The sequence below is a fragment of the Protopterus annectens genome, chromosome 4.part0 (genome assembly GCF_019279795.1).
Source record: "Protopterus annectens isolate FY-2018-M chromosome 4.part0, PAN1.0, whole genome shotgun sequence".
NCBI classification, from domain to species: Eukaryota; Metazoa; Chordata; order Ceratodontiformes; family Protopteridae; genus Protopterus; species Protopterus annectens.
The window spans coordinates 523,278,283-523,297,911 of record NC_056733.1 but is presented as its reverse complement, the minus strand read 5'-3'; the positions used below and the strand labels follow the sequence as shown (position 1 = coordinate 523,297,911).

Genomic DNA, 19,629 nt, shown 5'->3' with positions numbered 1-19,629 from the left:
GTCAAACACACATGACCAAGTATGCCCTGGACTTAGTATCCCAAGCCACCGCTATGCTGGCATCAATTCCTGACAGTCCCATTAAAACGGATATCTCCTCCAAATTGTCCTTAGCACTACAAGTGGCTAGACAGTCCATAAGATGCAGCTACAGTGCTGCAGAAGCTTCTGCTCATGCTGCAGCATCTGTCCTTAGGAGATATTCCTGTCTTAGACTACAGAATCTGTCAGAGGACTTCAAGTCCAAAGTCATGGACGCCCCACTGGATCACAACTTCCTCTTTGGAAAGCAGTCTGCAGACCTATGTAAGAATCTGTAAGAAAAAAGCAAAGAATTACAGGATATTAAACATCTCCTCATATCCCCTATACCCAAATTTTATAGGAACTACCCGGCTAAGACTCCCTTTGTTAGGCATAACCCACATTCTGATGCTTCCTCCTCCAGACCCAGAAGAGGAACTAGAAGACATTTCTCATCCAGGCCCACCTATTCAGCCTAGACAATCCTTTCAGGACAGGGGAGGTTCTAATAATGCGTGACTGCCTTGCCCATCTGCCCCTCTCAGCTCGCCTTACCCACTGTCTCCCCTTCTGGCAAAAAATCACCACAGACAAATGGGTATTAACCATTATTCAAAAAGGATACTTTCTATTCTGGAAACATATTCCCCCCTGGAAGGGCATTCCATTTCCCCAAAAAAATCAATGCCATCTCCTTCCACAAATTCTGTCAGACCTGCAGCAACAAGGCACAATAGAGCCAGTTCCCACAGGTCAAGAAGGAAAGGAATTCTACTCCCGTCTGTTCCTGGTCCCTCAAAAAGATGGGCCCTGGTGACCCATTTTGGATCTCTCTTTCCTAAACCTTTACCTGCAGGTACCCTCCTTCAAAATGCTGTCACTTCCCAATCTCTTACCCCTCATACCCTCAAATGCTTTCATGGTCACCTTGGACCTAAAAGATGCTTACCGGCACATTCCCATCAGGGCCTCACACAGACGTTTCCTGCATTTCTCTGGCCCATCCTTGCACTTCCAATTTATGGCCTTGCCCTTTGGTTTATCCACTGCCCCAAGAGTGTTTACAAAGTGCCTAGCTCCAGCCATTGCCTTCTGCAGGACCCAATGAATCCAGATTTACCCATATCTGGACGACATCCTTATCCTAGCACAGTCCGAAAATTCCCTCTTAAGACAGCTACACTTCACTATGTCCCTTCTACATACTCTAGGGTTTACCCCAAACCTCAAGAAGTCCTCCCTGAACCCAGACAAGGACAAGTTATTCCTAGATTGCAGAATCAGTACAAAATGGATGAAAGCCTTTCTCCCAGAGGACAAGGTTCTATCTCTAATGTCTCACTTCCAGGAAGTCTTGCTCTCAAAAATATCTGGTCACAACACCAGAGTCACTTGGAACAAATTATTCTCCTTCTTCCCTGTTTAAAGAAGGAAATCATTTGGTGGATCCAACAAGTACAACAAAACCCGGGGCTTCCACTACAGCCCCCACAACCCACACAAATATTGCATACAGATGCCTCAGAATCAGGTTGGAGAGCCACCTTGCACTCTTACAGAGTCCAAGCCCAGTGGCAACCTCCCATGAAAACCAAACACATCAATGTAAAGGAGATGCCAGTAGTTATTTTAGCTGTTCAGACCTTCCTACCCCTACTGCTACCAGGTCCTCTTCTGATAGTGACAGACAATACCACTGTAATGTGGTACATCAACAAACAGGGAGGTACCAAGGCATACCAATTGTGCAGGCTAGTCCTACTAATTTGGGACCTAGCATCCCAGCACAACCTGTCCCTGCAAGCCAGCTACATTCCTTCGCAGGACAACAAGCAAGCAGACCTTCTGAGCAGAGCATCCTCTCCACAACATGAATAGATGCTGGACAGGACGGCCTTCCTAGACATAGTCCACCGGTGGGGCACTCCACAAATAGACCTGTTTGCCTCCCACCAGAACAGGCAGCTGCAGACCTTCTGCACAAAGACTTACTCCCCCCAAACCTGGAGAGTAGACCCCTTCAGTTTCACCTGGGAGGGGAAGTTCCTTTACACCTCCCCCCCCCTTCCCTCTGATTCAGAAAGTCCTTCTGAAAATCAGGAAGGACAAACCAAAAATCTTGCTAGTGACTCCCTACTAGCCAAGGCAGCACTGGTTCCCCCTTCTACACAATTTAGCCAAGGGCAATCACTGCAAGTTACCCCACAAGGTGAACCTTCTGACACAAGACAAAGGAACTCTCCTACACCCACACTTGCAAATGCTATCCCTGACTCTGTAGGTGATAAATTACTAACCCCATTCAGACACCACTATTCAGAGGACGTGCTATCAGTCCTGAAGGAGGCCAGGAAACCCACTACTAGAAAAGCATACCTTGCTAAATGGGAAAGAATTACTCAGTGGCGTCTGGGACAGGAAAGGGACTCTTATGAGGCTGACACCCCCCTAGTCCTTTCATATATGTGTCAACTTATAAAGGGTGGACTTTCCTAATCATCAGTGAAAGTGCACCTCTGCACATTATCAGCCTGCTTACCTCTAGAGCCTCCCTTATTAGCCAGGCTACATGTGAAACTTTTCCTTAAAGGGATCTTACACATCAGACCACCTAAGAAGCCTATCCCTCCTCCATGGGACCTGAACTTCATCCTGGAAAAACTCACCCAGCTCCCCTTTGAACCAGCTTATACAGCCACTCTACAGTTTTGCACTTGGAAAACAGTACTGTTAGTGGCTATTACCTCGGCCAGAAGGGTTTCCGAGCTACAAGCCTTAATGGCATGCTCTCCTTACACCATTTTTCATAGGGACAGGGTCACACTAAGAACTAACCCCTCCTTCATGCCCAAGGTCATCAATGACTTCTCTCTAAATCAATCCATTCACCTACCCAATTTTTCCCCTCTCCCACTAACCAAGGAGAGAGGATACTCCACTCCCTAGATGTACTCAGGCAACTGAGATTTTACCTCAACAAGACTAAAGACATTAGGAAATCCAAACAACTCTTTGTATCTTTCCACCCCAGGGCATTGGGCAAGGCGGTCACCAAACAGACCATTGCATCCTGGATTAGAAAGGCAATCTGTTTCTGCTAGTCGCACCATGGAAAAACCCCTCCACTTGGGGTTAAGGCACACTCCACAAGAGCAGTGGCCACTTCCAAGGCCTTCCAAAAAGGCATGGACTCTGCTTCCATTATGGAAGCAGCTACATGGTCCACTATCCACACTTTCACCAAACATTACAAATTGGACCAAATCTCCAAGGCATGCGCAGGATTTGCCAGGGCAATCCTACAAAGCTTTGTGGAATCATCTTCTGCTTTTGCCACCCTTTCATCAAACTAAGCTGTGGTACTCCCCCACACCATGAATACTGCAACATAGCAATAGAAGGACATAGAATAGTTGTGTAAAATCTTACCATAACCATAGATGTCCTTCTCTTCCATGGTGCAGTATTCCTTCCCACCCACCATTCCCCCTCACAGACTTTGCCAGTCTAACTGCTCCCTGATGCCTCTCTCCGTTACAGAAGAGACCCTGGGCCTTATACATGTCACCTTTGGCAGCCTATTCTGTTGGGCCATCTACTTTGCCTGCTTAGCTTCAAGTTCTGAGGATTGTGCGTGCAGACGTCATACTTAAGGTCCCTGGTTTGTGGCCCTACATGTGACGTCCCATGCAGCTGCAACAGCCAAGCTGAAGCTTTTGTATAGGAGCCCACACCAGGAATACTGCAGCATGGAAGAGGACATCTGTGGTTATGGTAATATTTTACACAACTATTCTTTCCCATACTAGTCCTTCAGGTAGAAGCTGCCAGGATTTAACACACGTTACAATGCATATCTCATGCTTTGCCAAAGTTTATTGCAGCATCTGGAAGCTGTAAAACAATTTTAATAAGTCTGCTCTTCCTACAGAGACTAACAAACCATACTTCTTACAGACATTGCATCTTTGGCTTCATTCAAAACTGTGAACATCTTTATGGCCCAGGCCCAGTAATTTAATTTCAGAACATTTTTCAAAGTTAGCTGCAGCTGGACTGTGATTAACCTCTACTCTTCCAGTATCCTCTGTTAACATATATACATTTCAACAGTGACATTATTACATGTATAGTTCTTCCTCTGTCCAGCAGGACACACTGTTGATACAGTTTTAACACAATCAAATTTACAAATACATTTTCAACATAAGCATCTGTATAAATCATTTTGATATACAAATGACATACAATTCTTTACAAAATTCCAGCTAGCTGTGCTGGCATATTTTACACATCCACTGCCCTACTTCTCCTGGCATAGCTGACAATACCTCACATTGTCACAAGTGACATGGAGCTTTTTGACTGATGTACAGAGATATAGGGAGGACTGAGATTGAAGGTTGCAGAGAGTGGTTCTTTTAGCAAGCCTGGTGGAGAAGATGAAGACATCTTGGTACATTAGTTTGTGGGTTGCGGAAGCTAACAGGAAGAGTACATCTGTCATTTATTGGAAGCTATTTTGTCTTTGTTAGGACTGAATCACAATACTGAAGCTGATGTCTTAAAGCTGCACTTTATTTTATCAGTGCTAGCAACCCTTGATTTTTTTTCAATTGCTTCTCTCTTCCAGTATAGCCTGCATTACAGTTTTAAGACTAATAGTGTGATGACTATAGTATTGTAACATTATATAATCAAGCTGATTTCAGTGCAATGAGTTTGGTCTTATTGGGCATCAAGGTAGCATTTTTGTTTTCAGTTCCCCTTTGGCACCTTACCAGTTGAAATTGTGATAAATTTTATTTTACCCATTTATTGACAAAGTGAGCCCAGTGGACACCATACCTGTCAGCTGTCCAGATTTTTGAATTTTGGTGTTATTCTGTTCCATATAAAACTTGTGGTTTGTTGGCAAATCAGTAAGGATTGAAGTGACTAAACAAGGGCATACATTTGAGTTTCAGACTTCACACCCTTCAGAAAATGATGTGCTAACACAACTTTTATTATTCTAGCAACTCTTTAAGGTTATAAGAGCAATATTTCAAATATGTCCCTATTTTCGGGTCTTTGTTCCCCCATTATTTTAGACTTTGTCCAGATTTCATACACTAAGAGATTGAGAGGTATGGTGAACTTAATTGTTCCTTTTTAGGGGTGACCCCCTGGAGCACTGTCTGGTTAAATGACCTGCTTAAGAGTCACACAGGAGGCAAATGAAGATTGAAGGACTCAAACCCTATATGCTGGGCAGATATAGCAGCTCATTAACTGCTCAGAGCTGTAGCCTTCTGCATTAAGTATCAGACAATAGCCGTTGGTAGTCATTTTTTTCTTACTTGGTTCAAGGGAAGAGGTCTTGCTGATAGAATTAACACTATGCTTTTGTGGAATGAGTAAGTTACAGATGACCCACGTTGCTCCATTGCCTGCTATATGGCAGTACAGACTAGTTCTTTGTACCTGCTTAAATTTTATACCGAAGAATGGCTTTCATTCTATTCTGCTGCAACTGACACAGCACCCTGGAAGTATTGCAAGGTACTGATAAGTAGCTTTAATGAGACCACCCTGTTGTTTTCCTGTTGGAACATTGTCTGACATGTTCTGCTACTTAAATATGCATTTTATGTGAAGTGCACCTTCATGATTTTATTTGTTTAGGATGTATTTTGCATTCCGTTCTGGTTTTGAATCATTATTTCTGTTATATACTTCAGTTGTATATAAACAATAAATGCATTAATTTTGTTGCGGTATTATAGAAGTCTCTTAAACAAAAAGTATAGTGAGGTTCTGAGGCAGGGTAATGTGTCTGAAAATACTACTTCAGTCCCCAATTCCAGTTTGTAAGTTTGTAATATTGTAGAGGATATATACACACACACACACACACACACACACACACACACACACACTAAGTTTGTAATATTGTAGAGAATATATACACACGTCAAGCATGCCAGGATAAATTCTTGTGGTATGTCATGCTGTTTTGGGATACAGCACTTTTTTTGCTTTATGTTTATTCACAAGCTGGCTAGTAAAGTGTTAAGCAGCATTGCCTGCATTTTTGATATCTGCCCCTCTGAGTGACCCTGCTGATATTGACTGTAAATGGAGAAGCCTGACTTCTTTTTTTCTTCTGCAGATGGAGGGGGTTACGACATCATTAACAGTGCCCCAGTCCCCACTGCAGGCGTGCAGGACTATAGAGCACAACACAGCTCCCATAAACACAGCTGGGATATGAACTACCAGGAGGCAGCCATATACCTACAGGTATGATTTTCTGATGTTATCTTGCGTTTTATTTCTACATGAAGGGTAACATGCTAGTGCCTTTGGCTTGTCTTATCAGTTAGACTATTGCTGGAGTTTTCACATTATTTATTCTCAGGCAGGATGCATCAGTATTGAAATATTACAGCATATTAATTTGTTAAATGGATGTTTTTCAGTATTGTTTGTATTTTCTGTAGTTATTTTAACAACTTTTTTCAAAGAGAATTTTCTTATGTGATGACACTATTTCATATAACCTTCTCATTCCGTAGTATAGTACATTGTTTGCGTATGCTGTGTTGTCAGATTCCCAGAGTACGTTTCTCTCATTTTCTTGTTGTTTCCCATTCCTTACTGCTTTTCAGGTTAACTTTTTATAAAATGAAGGTGAGCCTTGTTTACTACATAATTAGACTATGTGTCGCTGTTACATAACAGCCAAACTAAATTTATTTGACTCATTTTATAATTATGGTTATTTACAGTTTAAGTGGGTGAAAAAGAAATACGAAAAGTAGACCAAATATACAAACATCCCATGTCTCAAGTATGTCTTTGTGCCACTGCACAAGTTGGGTTCAGGGAGGTAGTCAGCTATAAGAATGTAAAGCCTTGTCATAATTGTGCATTTTCCTCAGCAGTACTTTATTTTCCATGTCACAAACCAGCTTAGTGAAGCTGAGACCATTATAAGGTTCTTAGCTTAGGTGTTTAGCAGAACAGGCTTTGAAAGACATGAGTCAGGAGGCAGAGGAGGAACAATTATTGAGGTCTAATTACATTGTGCTGTCCTGATGGCAGGAAGAGACTGTCTGTGCAGTCTGGACTTTGTATAGTTAATGTTTTGCTTATGTTTTTTGTACTCTTTTGCTATTGTCTATTTTTCAGTTGTAATGTCACATCCTTTATTCAGCCTTTTGCACTTAATTTTCACATAGTCGCAATGTTTCCACTTACCTTTTTGTTTTAGTTTTCTACCTTCCTAACAATGTCTGTCTTGTTTACTTCTTGGTTAATAATTCTGCATTTTTTACTTCCCGTTTATCTTTGTTTTTACCTGTCCACATCAGCCTTCCTTTGTACTTCAGCCGTATAACTTGACATTTGCCTTTGCTACTCTGTTCAGTCTATCTCATTCTACTTGGCATGTGCCTTCTACATCTCATAAGCTGCGTATTCCGTTGATCTGTCTTTCTGCCCTTATCCTTCTCCTCCTTTACTCAACTTCTAGGCCATTATTTTTTATTAATATTTTATGTCTGTACCCACCTATTTCCCTTTCCCTGCCCAGTCCTCTACTACTTTCCCACACCCATTCACTTTACATCTTTTTATCTGTATCATTACTGATTCAGTTGTCATATGACTTGTCACCTTTTCTGCCTTTATACTATTATCTACCATGGGTTCTTTATTGATACTTTATGCATAATGTTAATATTATCCTAATTGGCCTTTAAATGCTTTTAATTCACTGCCTCCTTTCCTGTATACTTTTTCTCCACCTGCTTTCTGCCTTCGTCTATGCTTATGTGGTGTTCTTCTCCATCACTCATTCCAGTACTGCATGCCATGGGTCCTATTCTACTCTGTTTTTCCTACTAAATGTGTCTCCTTCACATTTAGCGTGCTATTCAGTGCACAAGGAGGTTGATGTCTGCAAGAAACACAAATATAAGATTGGAATGCAAGGTAATATAAACAATAACTGTGTTTTTTGCTCTGTGCAAAGATGTGCTGTGGATGGTAAACATGACCATGATCAGTGCAGAAATGTGACAGAAAATGTAATTGTGCATGGCACAGATTGATGACAGTAATCCTGTTCATGGGCAGTGCAGAGGTGTGGGCGAAAAACCTGTGATCATGATCAGGGCAGAGGTGTGGAGTGTAATTGTGCTCATGATCAGTACAGAGGTGTGTAACCTGGTTCATGATCCATGCAGAGGTCAGCAATAACCACATTCATTATTACTGGCTCCATGGCATAGCTATAAATCATAACTGCATCCCATACAATTTAAATTTAAATAGTGCCTCATGTCTCACGCACTGAAGGTGTGCAGTGGTGGTGGTGGAGGTTGTTGAGCAGCCGATACCAGCTGTCCCATCCTGGTGAGAGGAAGTGATAGTTATGGTTGGAGCACATCACCAGGAAGCAGAGGCTTACTGATACTGAATGCAGTAAAAAATAGAAACCTGGGCTTGGCACTTCCAAGCTGGTAATAGTAGCTTCCACTGAGTGAGCAGTTGATAACAGGCACACATAAGGGGAGCACTGTAGCGTCTCACAATGTTTTTAATGTCCAAACCAGCCATCCTGTGTGTGGCTGTGGCCTAAATGGAAATGCTTTCATAGCTTCCATTAGTAGATGCAACTGTGGGCACTGATGCCACCATAGTTTCCTGGATGATGCTGCCCTCTGGTTGGCTCTCACCTTCAAGCTTGGGATTCCCAGTGGCAGGGGAGCTTGTGGAGTGAATGATAGTTGGCAGGCACAGACCACGATCTAGAAAATTGTAGTTATGTGAGCAGTAACAATGTTCAATTTAAGTGTAGAGAAGCAAGCAGTAAACATGTTTATGATCATTGCAAAGATTATTACCATAATCGTGATCCAACTCAGAGATGAAGCCAATGACTGTATTTATTATCATCACAGACGTATGTGGAATAACTGTGTTCATGCTCAGTGCAGAGGTGTCATTAGTATCTAGTGTCATAATTAATGCAAAGTTGTGACAGTGAACTTATGATGGTCAGTGCAGAGGTGTAGTCAGCAGTCATAATCATGATCACTGCAAAGCCATGTGGATTAACTGTGCAGATGTGTGGACAGTAACCTTATCTTGCTCATACAAATGCATAGATTGTAGCAGTTTTCGTAGAGATGTGGACAAAAAAATGAGTTCATGATCAGTGAAGAGGTATGGATAGTCAACATGTTTGTGATCAGTGCAGAGTTGTGGGCATTAACCATGTACACGATCATTGCAGTGGTATGGTTAGTAACCATGTTTATGATTAGTACAGAGAGTTTGACAGTAACTATGTTCATGATCAGTTCAGAGGTGTGGGCAAGTAAGTATTCCATGATCAGTGTAAAGGTTTGTGAATATGTCAGATCAGAAACAACACATACTAGTCACAGTATAATCATTGCAGAGGTGTCAGCAGTATCCATAATCACGATCAGTGCAGAGGTGTGTAGTAATCGTATTCCTGGTTAGTGCAAAGGTGTATACAGTAAGTGTTCATGATCAGTGCAGTGGTGAGGGTAAAAAAAGCTGTCATGACCACTACAGTAATGGGAGTAGTTCCCATGTTCATGATGGGTGCAGGGGTGCATGTAATAAACAAGATCATATTCATTGCAGGGATGTGTGTAATAAATGATGTTCTTTGTGTTTCACTGTTGCAGTCATTACACATGGGTTATCTGGCTGCAAGTAGCCCTCAGTTGGCCCGAATACCAGAGACTTAGTATTTCTGCGTCAGTTGCTGGTATAAAAACAGGCAGCCAATGCCATTACATCAGTCTTTCTTGCCGAGGAGCCCGAAGCAGAAGCAGTTCGCACGAGTGCCGGTCGGCCGCTACCTGAGTTTTTCGTTTACGAATTGAATCATCCTGAAGTCTTCTAAAGCTAAGTGCCCCATTGGGGATCCTTTTTTCTTGCTCTAACCGATGTCAGAAAAAGTTAACAATTGTCTTGCCTGTGGAAAGCAAATACCACACCGAGGTTTTCATTCTTACTGCATCACCTGTTTATGCCCAGACCAAGATGTACATCGCTGTCGGTTGTGTGCCTTGATCAACGCCCGAACCATTCGTCATTGGGCCCTTATTGTCGCTAAATACTTTCGTTCTCGATCTCCGTATTCTGAAATGGCTTCGGTAAGCCATCTGACTACCGATAGTCCGAAAAAACATAAGGATAAAGACAGAGACGGACCACACAGGTCCAAAACTGCCGACGATGCTTCTGTTAAGCTAGTTGCCAGTTTACCAGTACTCAGTGAGGCGCATTCGCAGCCCCTGATGCCTGCTTCTGTGGATTCACAGGCCTCTACTGAGACCCGTTCGGAGTCCAGTATGCCACAAGACTCTTCTTCGACTATGGAACCTGCAGATGTCTCTGCCTTGGATGGGTCCGGAGCTGCTGAGCAGGCACTGGCTTCTGAGGAAGTTCTTCACACTACCAGTGTTCGACACAAACAGACGACCTCTTTCACGTCTTCAGTTCTGACTAAAACTACCGAGTTTCTAAGGCCAAGAGTACGCGCTACTCGTAGAAAACCCGCGACCAAAGCGCATGCATCTGCTTCCTTGCCACAACATCAAATGCTTAAAATGGCAGAAGACCTTATTATTGCTGATTAGGGGAAGCCAGCCTTCCCCTGCTAAGAGGAAAAGAGATCAGTCCCCTGCAGCTTCAACAGACCAAGAGTCCGAAGACTCTGAGGTATCTGATTATGAAGACATGCCCTTATTTGCTTATGAGGATTCTGATGCAGAGGAATCCTTTCCCTCTGCCTCTCCTCCAGAGGATTTTTCCTTTAATGAAACCTTGTATATCGTAAGAGAGCATGTCCATTGGGAATGTCAAGACTATCCTCAGTCCAAAAAGAGACTCAGATAATTTCTAGATTTGCCACAACATAGGCCTTTAGCAATACCCCCAGTCCTGGAAGTTGTTGAGGATGTCTTTATGGAATCCAGCCTTACCCCTGATACTTTACCCCCTGCTCCTAGGAAACCAGACTGGTACTACAGAGTACCTGATTCTCACAAATTCCTTTTCATAAATCCTACTGCTGATCCAGAGATCATTTTCCAGGGGCCTAAAGGTATCAAAGCTACTACAGCTAAAAATCCTACCCCTAAGGACAGGGATTCCAGAGCTTTGGACAGATGGGGTAAGAAAGTATATACCTCTGCAACTCTCACCATTAGGGCTCTGAATTGTCAATTTCACATGCTGAAGTACCAACAACATATTATGGAACTTATTAAACAAAAAATAGCAACCTTTACAGACTGTGCAGAAAACAAAGAATTGCAAGATCTTATGCATTCTGCAAGCCAAGTCAGCAAGCATACATTGCAGTGTGGTTTTGACTCCCTAGAAGCATCTTGCAGGGCAGCAGTCACTGGTTCTATACTGAGAAGGCATGCTTGGCTTAAGGAACAGACCTTGCCAGACCATGCCAAATCAAAGTTATTAGATGCTCCTTTGCACAAGGACAGTCTGTTTGGCACCAAAGCAAAAGAGGTTCTTAAAAAGATGGATGAAAAAGCTAAATCTATGCAGACAGTTAAAGAATTCTTGCAAGTGCAGCCTCCTAGATTCAGTAAACATTGTCCCTCGAAACATTGGTCCTTTCCAGCCCCCTCAAGGCCATCTCAAACCAGACCCATGGGTAACAGACCACCCAGACTACAGTCTCATGGTATGCAGAGATCTAAGCAATGGAGTGCCTCTACCTCCAAAGCAGGGAGTGCTAAGCCACCCCCTTATGGAAAGAATTCCCAATGACTTCTCAACTCCACTCCCCACCGCTGCCCAACTACTTGTGCCCCTAGGAGGAAAACTTGCCTTTCTTGCACAAAACTGGATTTCCATCACCAAAGACCGATGGGTCCTCAACATTGTATCCCAGGGGTACAAATTTTACTTCCACTCACTGCCAACCACAAACGGGTTCCCAGACCTTCTTCCAAACCAGTGGGCAGAGGCACAAAATCAAGTTCAGACCCTGCTCTCTATAAAGACAATTCAGCCTGTTCCTGCAAAACAGACAGGCCAAGGATTCTATTCCAGACTCTTCCAGGTACCCAGAAAAGAGGACACTTGGCACCCAATCCTAGATCTGTCAATTCTCAACACCTTCCTGGTGGTACCAAAATTCAAAATGCTCACCCTGCAGCAGCTTCTACCTATGCTAGCCGAGGATGCCTTGTTAGTCACCCTTGACTTAAAAGAAGCATATTTGTACATCCCTATAAGGGACTCGTACAGGAAATATCTATGCTTCAGAGCAGGTTGTATGCATTATCAGTTCTCTGCACTTCTGTTTGGCTTATCCACTGTTCCCAGAATATTCACAAAATGCCTGGCTCCAGCCATTGCTTACTGCAGACAGAGAAATATCCAAATTTACCCGTACTTGGATGACTGCCTGACTCAGGCAGACAGTCAGGAAGTGATGTTGCAGCAGCTGACATTTGTAAAAAAACCTTCTAACCTTACTGGGGTACACCATCAATGAAAAGAAGTCAAAACTTGTTCCCAGTCAAAAGATTGTATACCTGGGAGCAAGTTTGGACACAGCATCCCAGATGGCATTCCTCACTCCAGAAAAACAAGCCTGACTGACAGACTATTTTACTCAAGTGGCCACCAGAACCCAGGTATCCGCAAGGAAAATCCAGCAGGCCCTAGAGTTTATGGCCTCATGCATCCTACTAATTCCATATGCCAGACTGCATATGAAGAAACTTCAGTGGTACTTAAAGAATCTTTGGTGCCAACATTCTCAGGACCTGGAAACCGTCATTCCTATCATACCTTGTCTAAGGACAGAGTTTCTTTGGTGGGCAGCAGCATGCAACCACAACAAAGGACTGCCCTTTACTCAACCCCTCGCCGCCAAGACCCTAACCACAGATGCACCAGACTATGCCTGGGGGGCACACATGGACGGCAAGTGCATTCAGGGCCCCTGGAGCTCAAGTCAAATTCATCTGCACATCAACCAAAAAGAGATGCTAGCTGAGCAGCACGCTCTGACAGCTATCCCTACTCTCACCAGGACACCTGCTAATAAAAACAGACAAAACCACAGTTATGTGGTACATCAACAAGCAGGGGGGAACACACTCTTACCCACTCTGCAGACTAGACATGGCCCTGTGGAACATGGCCTTGGACATGCAGGTCCATCTGCAAGCTCAGTTCCTGCCAGGCAAACAAAACTCACTGGCAGACGACTTAAGCAGAAATCTCCTAGACCCACATGAGTGGCAATTAGAGCCCAGCACCTTCAACCTTCTGATTCAGAAATGGGGGACTCCAGAGGTGGATCTGTTTGCCTCCCCCTACAGTCACCAGCTCAGCAAATTCTGCACCAGGACTCCTCACAGCAGGGCCTGGAAAGTGGATGCCCTATCCTTCCAGTAGGTAAATCTTTCAATCTATGCCTTTCACCCTCAGCCTCTTCCCTCAAGGGTATTGCTCAAGATAAGACAGGACAGACCAAGGACAATTCTGATTGTCCCGGACTGGCCATGCCAGCACTGGTACCCGCTCCTGCACATCCTGTCACAGGTGCCACTTTGGCACCTACACCAGATCCCAACTGTGCTCTCTCAGCAGGGGGGACAGTTCTTGCATCCACAACTGCAAACCCTAAATCTTGCAGCCTGGCTTATTCCGGGAATTCTCCCTCAGTAACCAGCCGAAGCAAGCAGATGCTGGACGTCATTCTTGAAGCCAGAAGACCCAGTACAAGGAAATCCTATGCTGATAAGTGGAAAATGTACTGCTCCTGGACTTAGTCTAAAGGAGAGGACACAAACTTGCCCTTCCTGCCTCTAATCCTGGATTACTTAGCAGATCTACTCCACAGAGGCCTATTCTTCTCCTCCATTAAGATCCATGCCTCTGCCATTTCACCTTATTACAACACTGAGCCACCTCTATTCTCTCATCCTCTTATCAAACACTTCCCGAGAGGGGCAAACAACTTAAGGCCGCCAAGGAAGGCACCCACCCCTTCCTGGGACCTTAACTTTGTACTGGAAAATCTCATGCTTCCCCCCTTTGAGCCTGCAGCATCAGCAGAGTTAAAATTCCTCTCTTGGAAAACAGCCTTGCTTCTGGTCATCACTTCAGCTAGAAGAGTGTCTGAGCTACAAGCACTCATGGCTGTGGAACCCTTCATTATTTTCCATGCTGACAGGGTTTCCCTCAGGACTAACCCTTCCTTCATCCCTAAAGTGGTATCCAGTGTGGCTCTCAACCAATCTATCCATTTGACAACCTTCTTCCCTAATCCTCAAAATAAAGGGGAATGGATCCTGCACTCCTTGGATGTGCACAGGCAGGTCAGATTCTACCTTAATAGGACTAAAGCCCTTCAGGAAATCTGACTAGTTACTAGTCAGCTTTGCACCAGGGGCAGAGGGCAAGGCCATTTTTAAACAAACAATTTCCAAATGGATAGCACATTGCATCCATTTCTGCTACAAGCACCATGGGAAACCAACCCCGCAGGGGGTCAGAACACATTCCAATAGGGCAACTTCTACCTCTACAGCATTCCTTAGGGGAGTCATTACCAGGGACATCCTGGAAGCTGCTACCTGGAGTTCTGTGTACACCTTCACCAAGCATTACCACCTGCCTTTCTTTTCCAAATCCAGGGCGGGTTTTGCTACAGCAGTCCTGCAAGTCATACTAGCCAGCCCCAACTCTTCTTGACTGCCTCCACCCTTCAGCTTTGGGAATCTACCCATGTGTGATGACTGCAACAGTGAAACATGAAGAACATAGTACAGTTGTGTACACTTACCATAAATGTAGATGATCGAGCGTATTCACTGTTGCAGTCTTGGTTTCTCTCCCTCTAGTCTCCTTGTTTCTCTCTCTTTCTCTCCTCTCTATGCCTATTACTCACCCCTTTCTGGGGTATTGGTATTTACTTTTTACTGGTGGTGCTTTCCCCACCATAACTTAGCTCCCTATTTGGGGGGGGGGGGCTCCTGACATTTGGGGCAAGAAAAACTGATGTAATGGCATTGGCTGCCTGTTTTTATACCCCTGACGACCTGACATCAGTCCTGGAGCAACAGCAACCGATACAGAAATACTAAATCTCTGGTATTCAGGCCAGCTGAGGGCTATCTGCAGGCAGATAACCCAAGTGTGATGACTGCAACAGTGAATACACTCGAACATCTACATTTATGGTAAGTGTACACAACTGTACTTTTTTATGATTAATGCAGATGTGTGGGCAGTAACTGCATTTGTCAGTAGTGCCAAAGTGTGTGTGGGAAGTGTGACAACTGTTCCTCAGTAGTATACGGAATAATCATGATCACAATCACTGAACAGTTCTTCTTTCAGCTTTTCCCAGTTAGGGGTCGCCACAGCGGAACTCCGGTCCGCTAATGATTGGCAGTAGATTTTTACGGTGCCGAGGTGCCAGCCCGATGCCCAACCTTCAACAAAGGTACGCCCATTCAAGCATGTCTTTCGAACGCCACTCGACTGCAGGGAGGACATGCAGAGTCCACACAGAAGGCGCTCCAGCCAAGAATCGAACGGGAGAACCTCTTGCTGTGAGGCAACAATGCTACCGCTGCACCACCACAGTATATCACAATCATTGAACAGAAAGTAACATAACAAAGCTTGCTGCAAAACTTGCCAGGGTGTATAGTGATAACGTACAGTGCATTACAAAATCTGCTCTACAGTTCTGGCTGTATAGTAAAGCATACAGGAACAGCAGTTGACAGATTTTGCCTGTGCACGTTGTTGTGACGTGGATAGGAGAGAAAACTATCTTTCTGGCATGGGAGTAAAATGCACAACTTTTCCTGTGGTTGATTGTGGTAGAGCAGGAAGCATGGATGTGGATAGCATGGATTAGAACCCTGCATGGACTCTAAGCCATGAGTGTTTTATGGGTTTTTTTTTTTTTGAAAGGTTTATGGACTCATCTCCAGCATCTGTGTCATTTTTCTCTTTCTATGCACTTCTAAATTTTCAGCAGGAAAACATGTCAGTTAAACTCACCTTGGTGCCATAGATCACACAGTGACTGTTCTCATACATTGCTTAGAAAACTTTGCTGGTGGTTGAAACTGTGGGGCATTCTGCCAGTCTTTTGTAGTTGTGTTGAGTGAAATAATGAATTAGAGCATTGTTTTCATGCTTTAACACACACTGAGTGCAAGTAAGTGAAGGGCTGTATCAGATACTTGGCAACACACTGCAAGTTCAAGACTTGGTGCGTTGAATTCTGAACTTCTGAAACTTAAGTGCAATCCTAATAATGTAACAGTAAGGTGCAGTACTTGCTGTTACATGCAGATTTTATGCAGGGACCAAGGCGTTGTGGGTTGGCAGTACCCCTGCATACCGTCGCTACTTATACTGACCTCGAGATCTGTGTACTTAGGATAATTAATGATACTCTTAGCAACATACAGCAGTATTGGACTTGGTATGTTCTTCTCCGTAATTGGCTGCACAGTGCAGTTGACTCTGTATCTTCTGTTTTATTGGTGTTACAGATGACATTATACGGCATGCAGCATTGTGATAGTGCAACCCCAAGGGAAAAGAACAAGTAGCGGATTGTGGTGTGGAGGGGGTCTTTTTTCCCATGTATCTTTACAAACTGAGACCTTCGTTTTTAGAGTTACCATTTTTATAAAACCGATTTCAAGATTTTAAGATTTTTTTCAACAAACTGAATAAATAATTCTGATTAAGTTGCCTAGTACCTGTATAGAGTATATTTACCTTTTTGATAGCAAGCAGCCTTAGGTGCTGGAGCATAGGACTTCCTCTTCCTGTTTAAACTGAGCTTGAGAATTCTGGCATTTTAGGGATAGGCACTACTGAGGCTATAGAGTTAGCATCATACAAGTATTGATAAGTTTAGGATGAGATCTGTACTTAGAACCGGGTACCATCTGTAAGGATAAGGAGTCTGGTACTTGCCATACAGGTCTGTAATCTAGTAATAGAGATTATCTACTTCCAATGTGGGTAGCCTGAATCTGTCTTAATGATATGTATACTCTCTGCTGCCATATTGTGCACTTCTGCATGCCTGAACGTTATTGTCATTAGTTGTGCAGCTTTCTGCTGTTGAGGCTAACAGCTGTAACTATACTTTGTGCATAATCATATTAATTGTCTTGTATTCAAGTTTCGTCAAGCTCTGGATGATCACTGTGCTTTGCATTGGGTACTGTATCTGTAGCAAATCTTCTACTTGCTAGGCAGTCCTGTCAGTGTGCCGTGACAAAGAGAATTTAACAGGTTGCAATATGAACAGCCTGGCTGTGTCTGGCTCATACGTATACTGTATTCTATATTTCATGCATATGTTCACCTCTTTGTTACCATCACTAGGAGTGCAGAGCTGTACTGTTGAAGCTAACAAACTTTAACTGTACTGGTACGCATGATCCTGTTACTTATGTCAGCTTGCCATTATAACTGTGAACGTTGCTGATTGATGACTGTGTAATATTGCAATTTAGAATAACCTCCCTCAGATTCCTCTTCTCGGTATAAACTCCATCCTGAATTTGTAATTTTAATGTTTAAAAAAATTGTATATTTTGCCTGACAATGTTACAAATGTATCATGGCTACTGTGTCAGTGATTGTTTAAAAATTTATGTTCTTTGTAACAAAAGTAGCATTATACTATGACTGGTATGTGTTGTTTCTAATCTGACTGTAAATTTCATGTATTCCCAGGCTGAGCCAGAAAATGGTCCAGTAGGATCAGTGCTCTACCCCAGTCAACGAATAACATATTAAAATAATTAAATAAAATGCTACTGATTCACTTGATTTATGTAGCTAATGGCTGCACCACAGTGTTACTAACTGCATGTGTAGTTGGGACATTTCTACAATTGGGGACTAGCATAATTAAGATGTTTACCTAACAGATACAAGGTGCAGGGTTTGATTCTCAAATGAGATAATTGGCCATGCTTAAAATGTCTCACAAGGGTAGTCAGCCTAGTACTAAGCTATGAACCTGTGAACCTGTTATTGGTCTGCACTGGAAGCTGGCCCTACCCATTTGGATCTTCCTGGTTAAAATACAGTGTGTGTAAGTTCATTAAATGCTTAAGACCATATCAAGACAGAACTCGTACCAGAGAAACTGTGAACTTAAAATGGGGCATTGTGGTTTATTTACTTCTGATCCTTTCAAACACTTTTATGTGTGTTAACACAGATATAAAACTACTAATGAGCTGGGAATGAATAAGTACACTCTGCAAACCTTTGTACAGAAAATGGATAAGCGCCACTGATCTATCATAAATTTCCAGTGCTGTTAGGACTATGATACTCAACACATATCACTTGTGGAATATTTACCAGAAAACCAGGTGCAATGAAGTCCAAACAATCTTTAAGGCTGTTCATAACCCTCCAGGATGTTCTTGTTCTTGTTGATGTTCTTCGTGTTTCACTGTTGCAGTCATCACATTTGGGTTATCTGCTTGCAGTAGCCTCAGTCGGCCTGATTAACAAAGTCTTGGGTCCTGTGTTGGTTGCTGTCTCTTCTTCCATGACATCAGGTCGTCAGGGGTATAAAACATGCAGCCAATGCCATTACATCAGTCTTTCTTGCCGAGCAGTGCCTGAAGCAGAAACAGTTCGCAAGTGCTGGTCGGCCGACTCCTGAAATTTTCATTTTCAAGTTTCAGAACCGAAGTCTTCAACTAAAAGCTAAGTACCCCATTGGGGAAACTTTTTCTTGCTCTAAACCGATGTCAGTAAAAGTAAATAATTGCATTACTTGTGGAAAGCAAATACCTCATAAAGATTTTAATTCGTACTGTATTCCTTGCTTAGACCCTGACCACGACGTACCTCGCTGTTGGTTTTGTGCCTTATTTAAACCATGAACTATCCGTCGTCAGTATATTTTCACTTCTAAATATTTTGGTGCTCGGTTCAATTATCCTGATATGTCTTCGGTAAGCCATCCGACTACCGACATTCTGAAAAAATGCAGAGACAGGACGCCTAGGTCCAAAGCTGCCGACGACGCTTCTCCTAAGCCAGTCGCCAGTTCGCCGGTACTTAGTGAGGCGCTTTCGCAGCCCCTGATACCTGCTACTTCAGATTCGCAGGCCTCTACTGAGACCCAGTCGGAGTCCGGTATGCCACGAGATGCTTCAACTATGGAACCTGTGGATGTCTCTACCTTGGATTGGTCTGGAGCCGCTGTGCAGGCACCGGCTGCTGAGGGTGCATTCAGGCCTACTAACTTGCACATTAAACCTACGCCATCTTCTTCTTCAAGGCCTAAAACTCGAACCATGCCTAGAAAACTGACGCCCAGACTGCATGGTCAGGCCTCTATGCCTAAAAAACAAATGATAAGAATGGCTGAATACCTTATTACCTTAATCAGGGGAAGCCAGCCTTCCCCCTCTAAGAGACCTAGAACTGAGTTTGTTTATGATACTTCTGACCAGGATTCTGAATTTTTTTGTTTCCTCTGATGACCAGGATTTACCTTTATCTACCTATGAG

At 43.4% G+C, this 19,629-nt stretch overlaps 1 protein-coding gene across 2 annotated transcripts in view; it reads left to right on the top strand.

Moving 5' to 3' along the window:
• Positions 1-19,629, top strand: part of TPCN1 (two pore segment channel 1) — a 1,721,246-nt gene that overhangs the window by 224,877 nt on the left and 1,476,740 nt on the right. For both annotated transcript variants that reach the window (XM_044068445.1, XM_044068446.1), the window contains exon 2: positions 6,179-6,309. In XM_044068445.1, the coding sequence (XP_043924380.1) occupies positions 6,179-6,309 (131 nt within the window). The remainder of the gene's footprint in view (positions 1-6,178; positions 6,310-19,629) is intronic.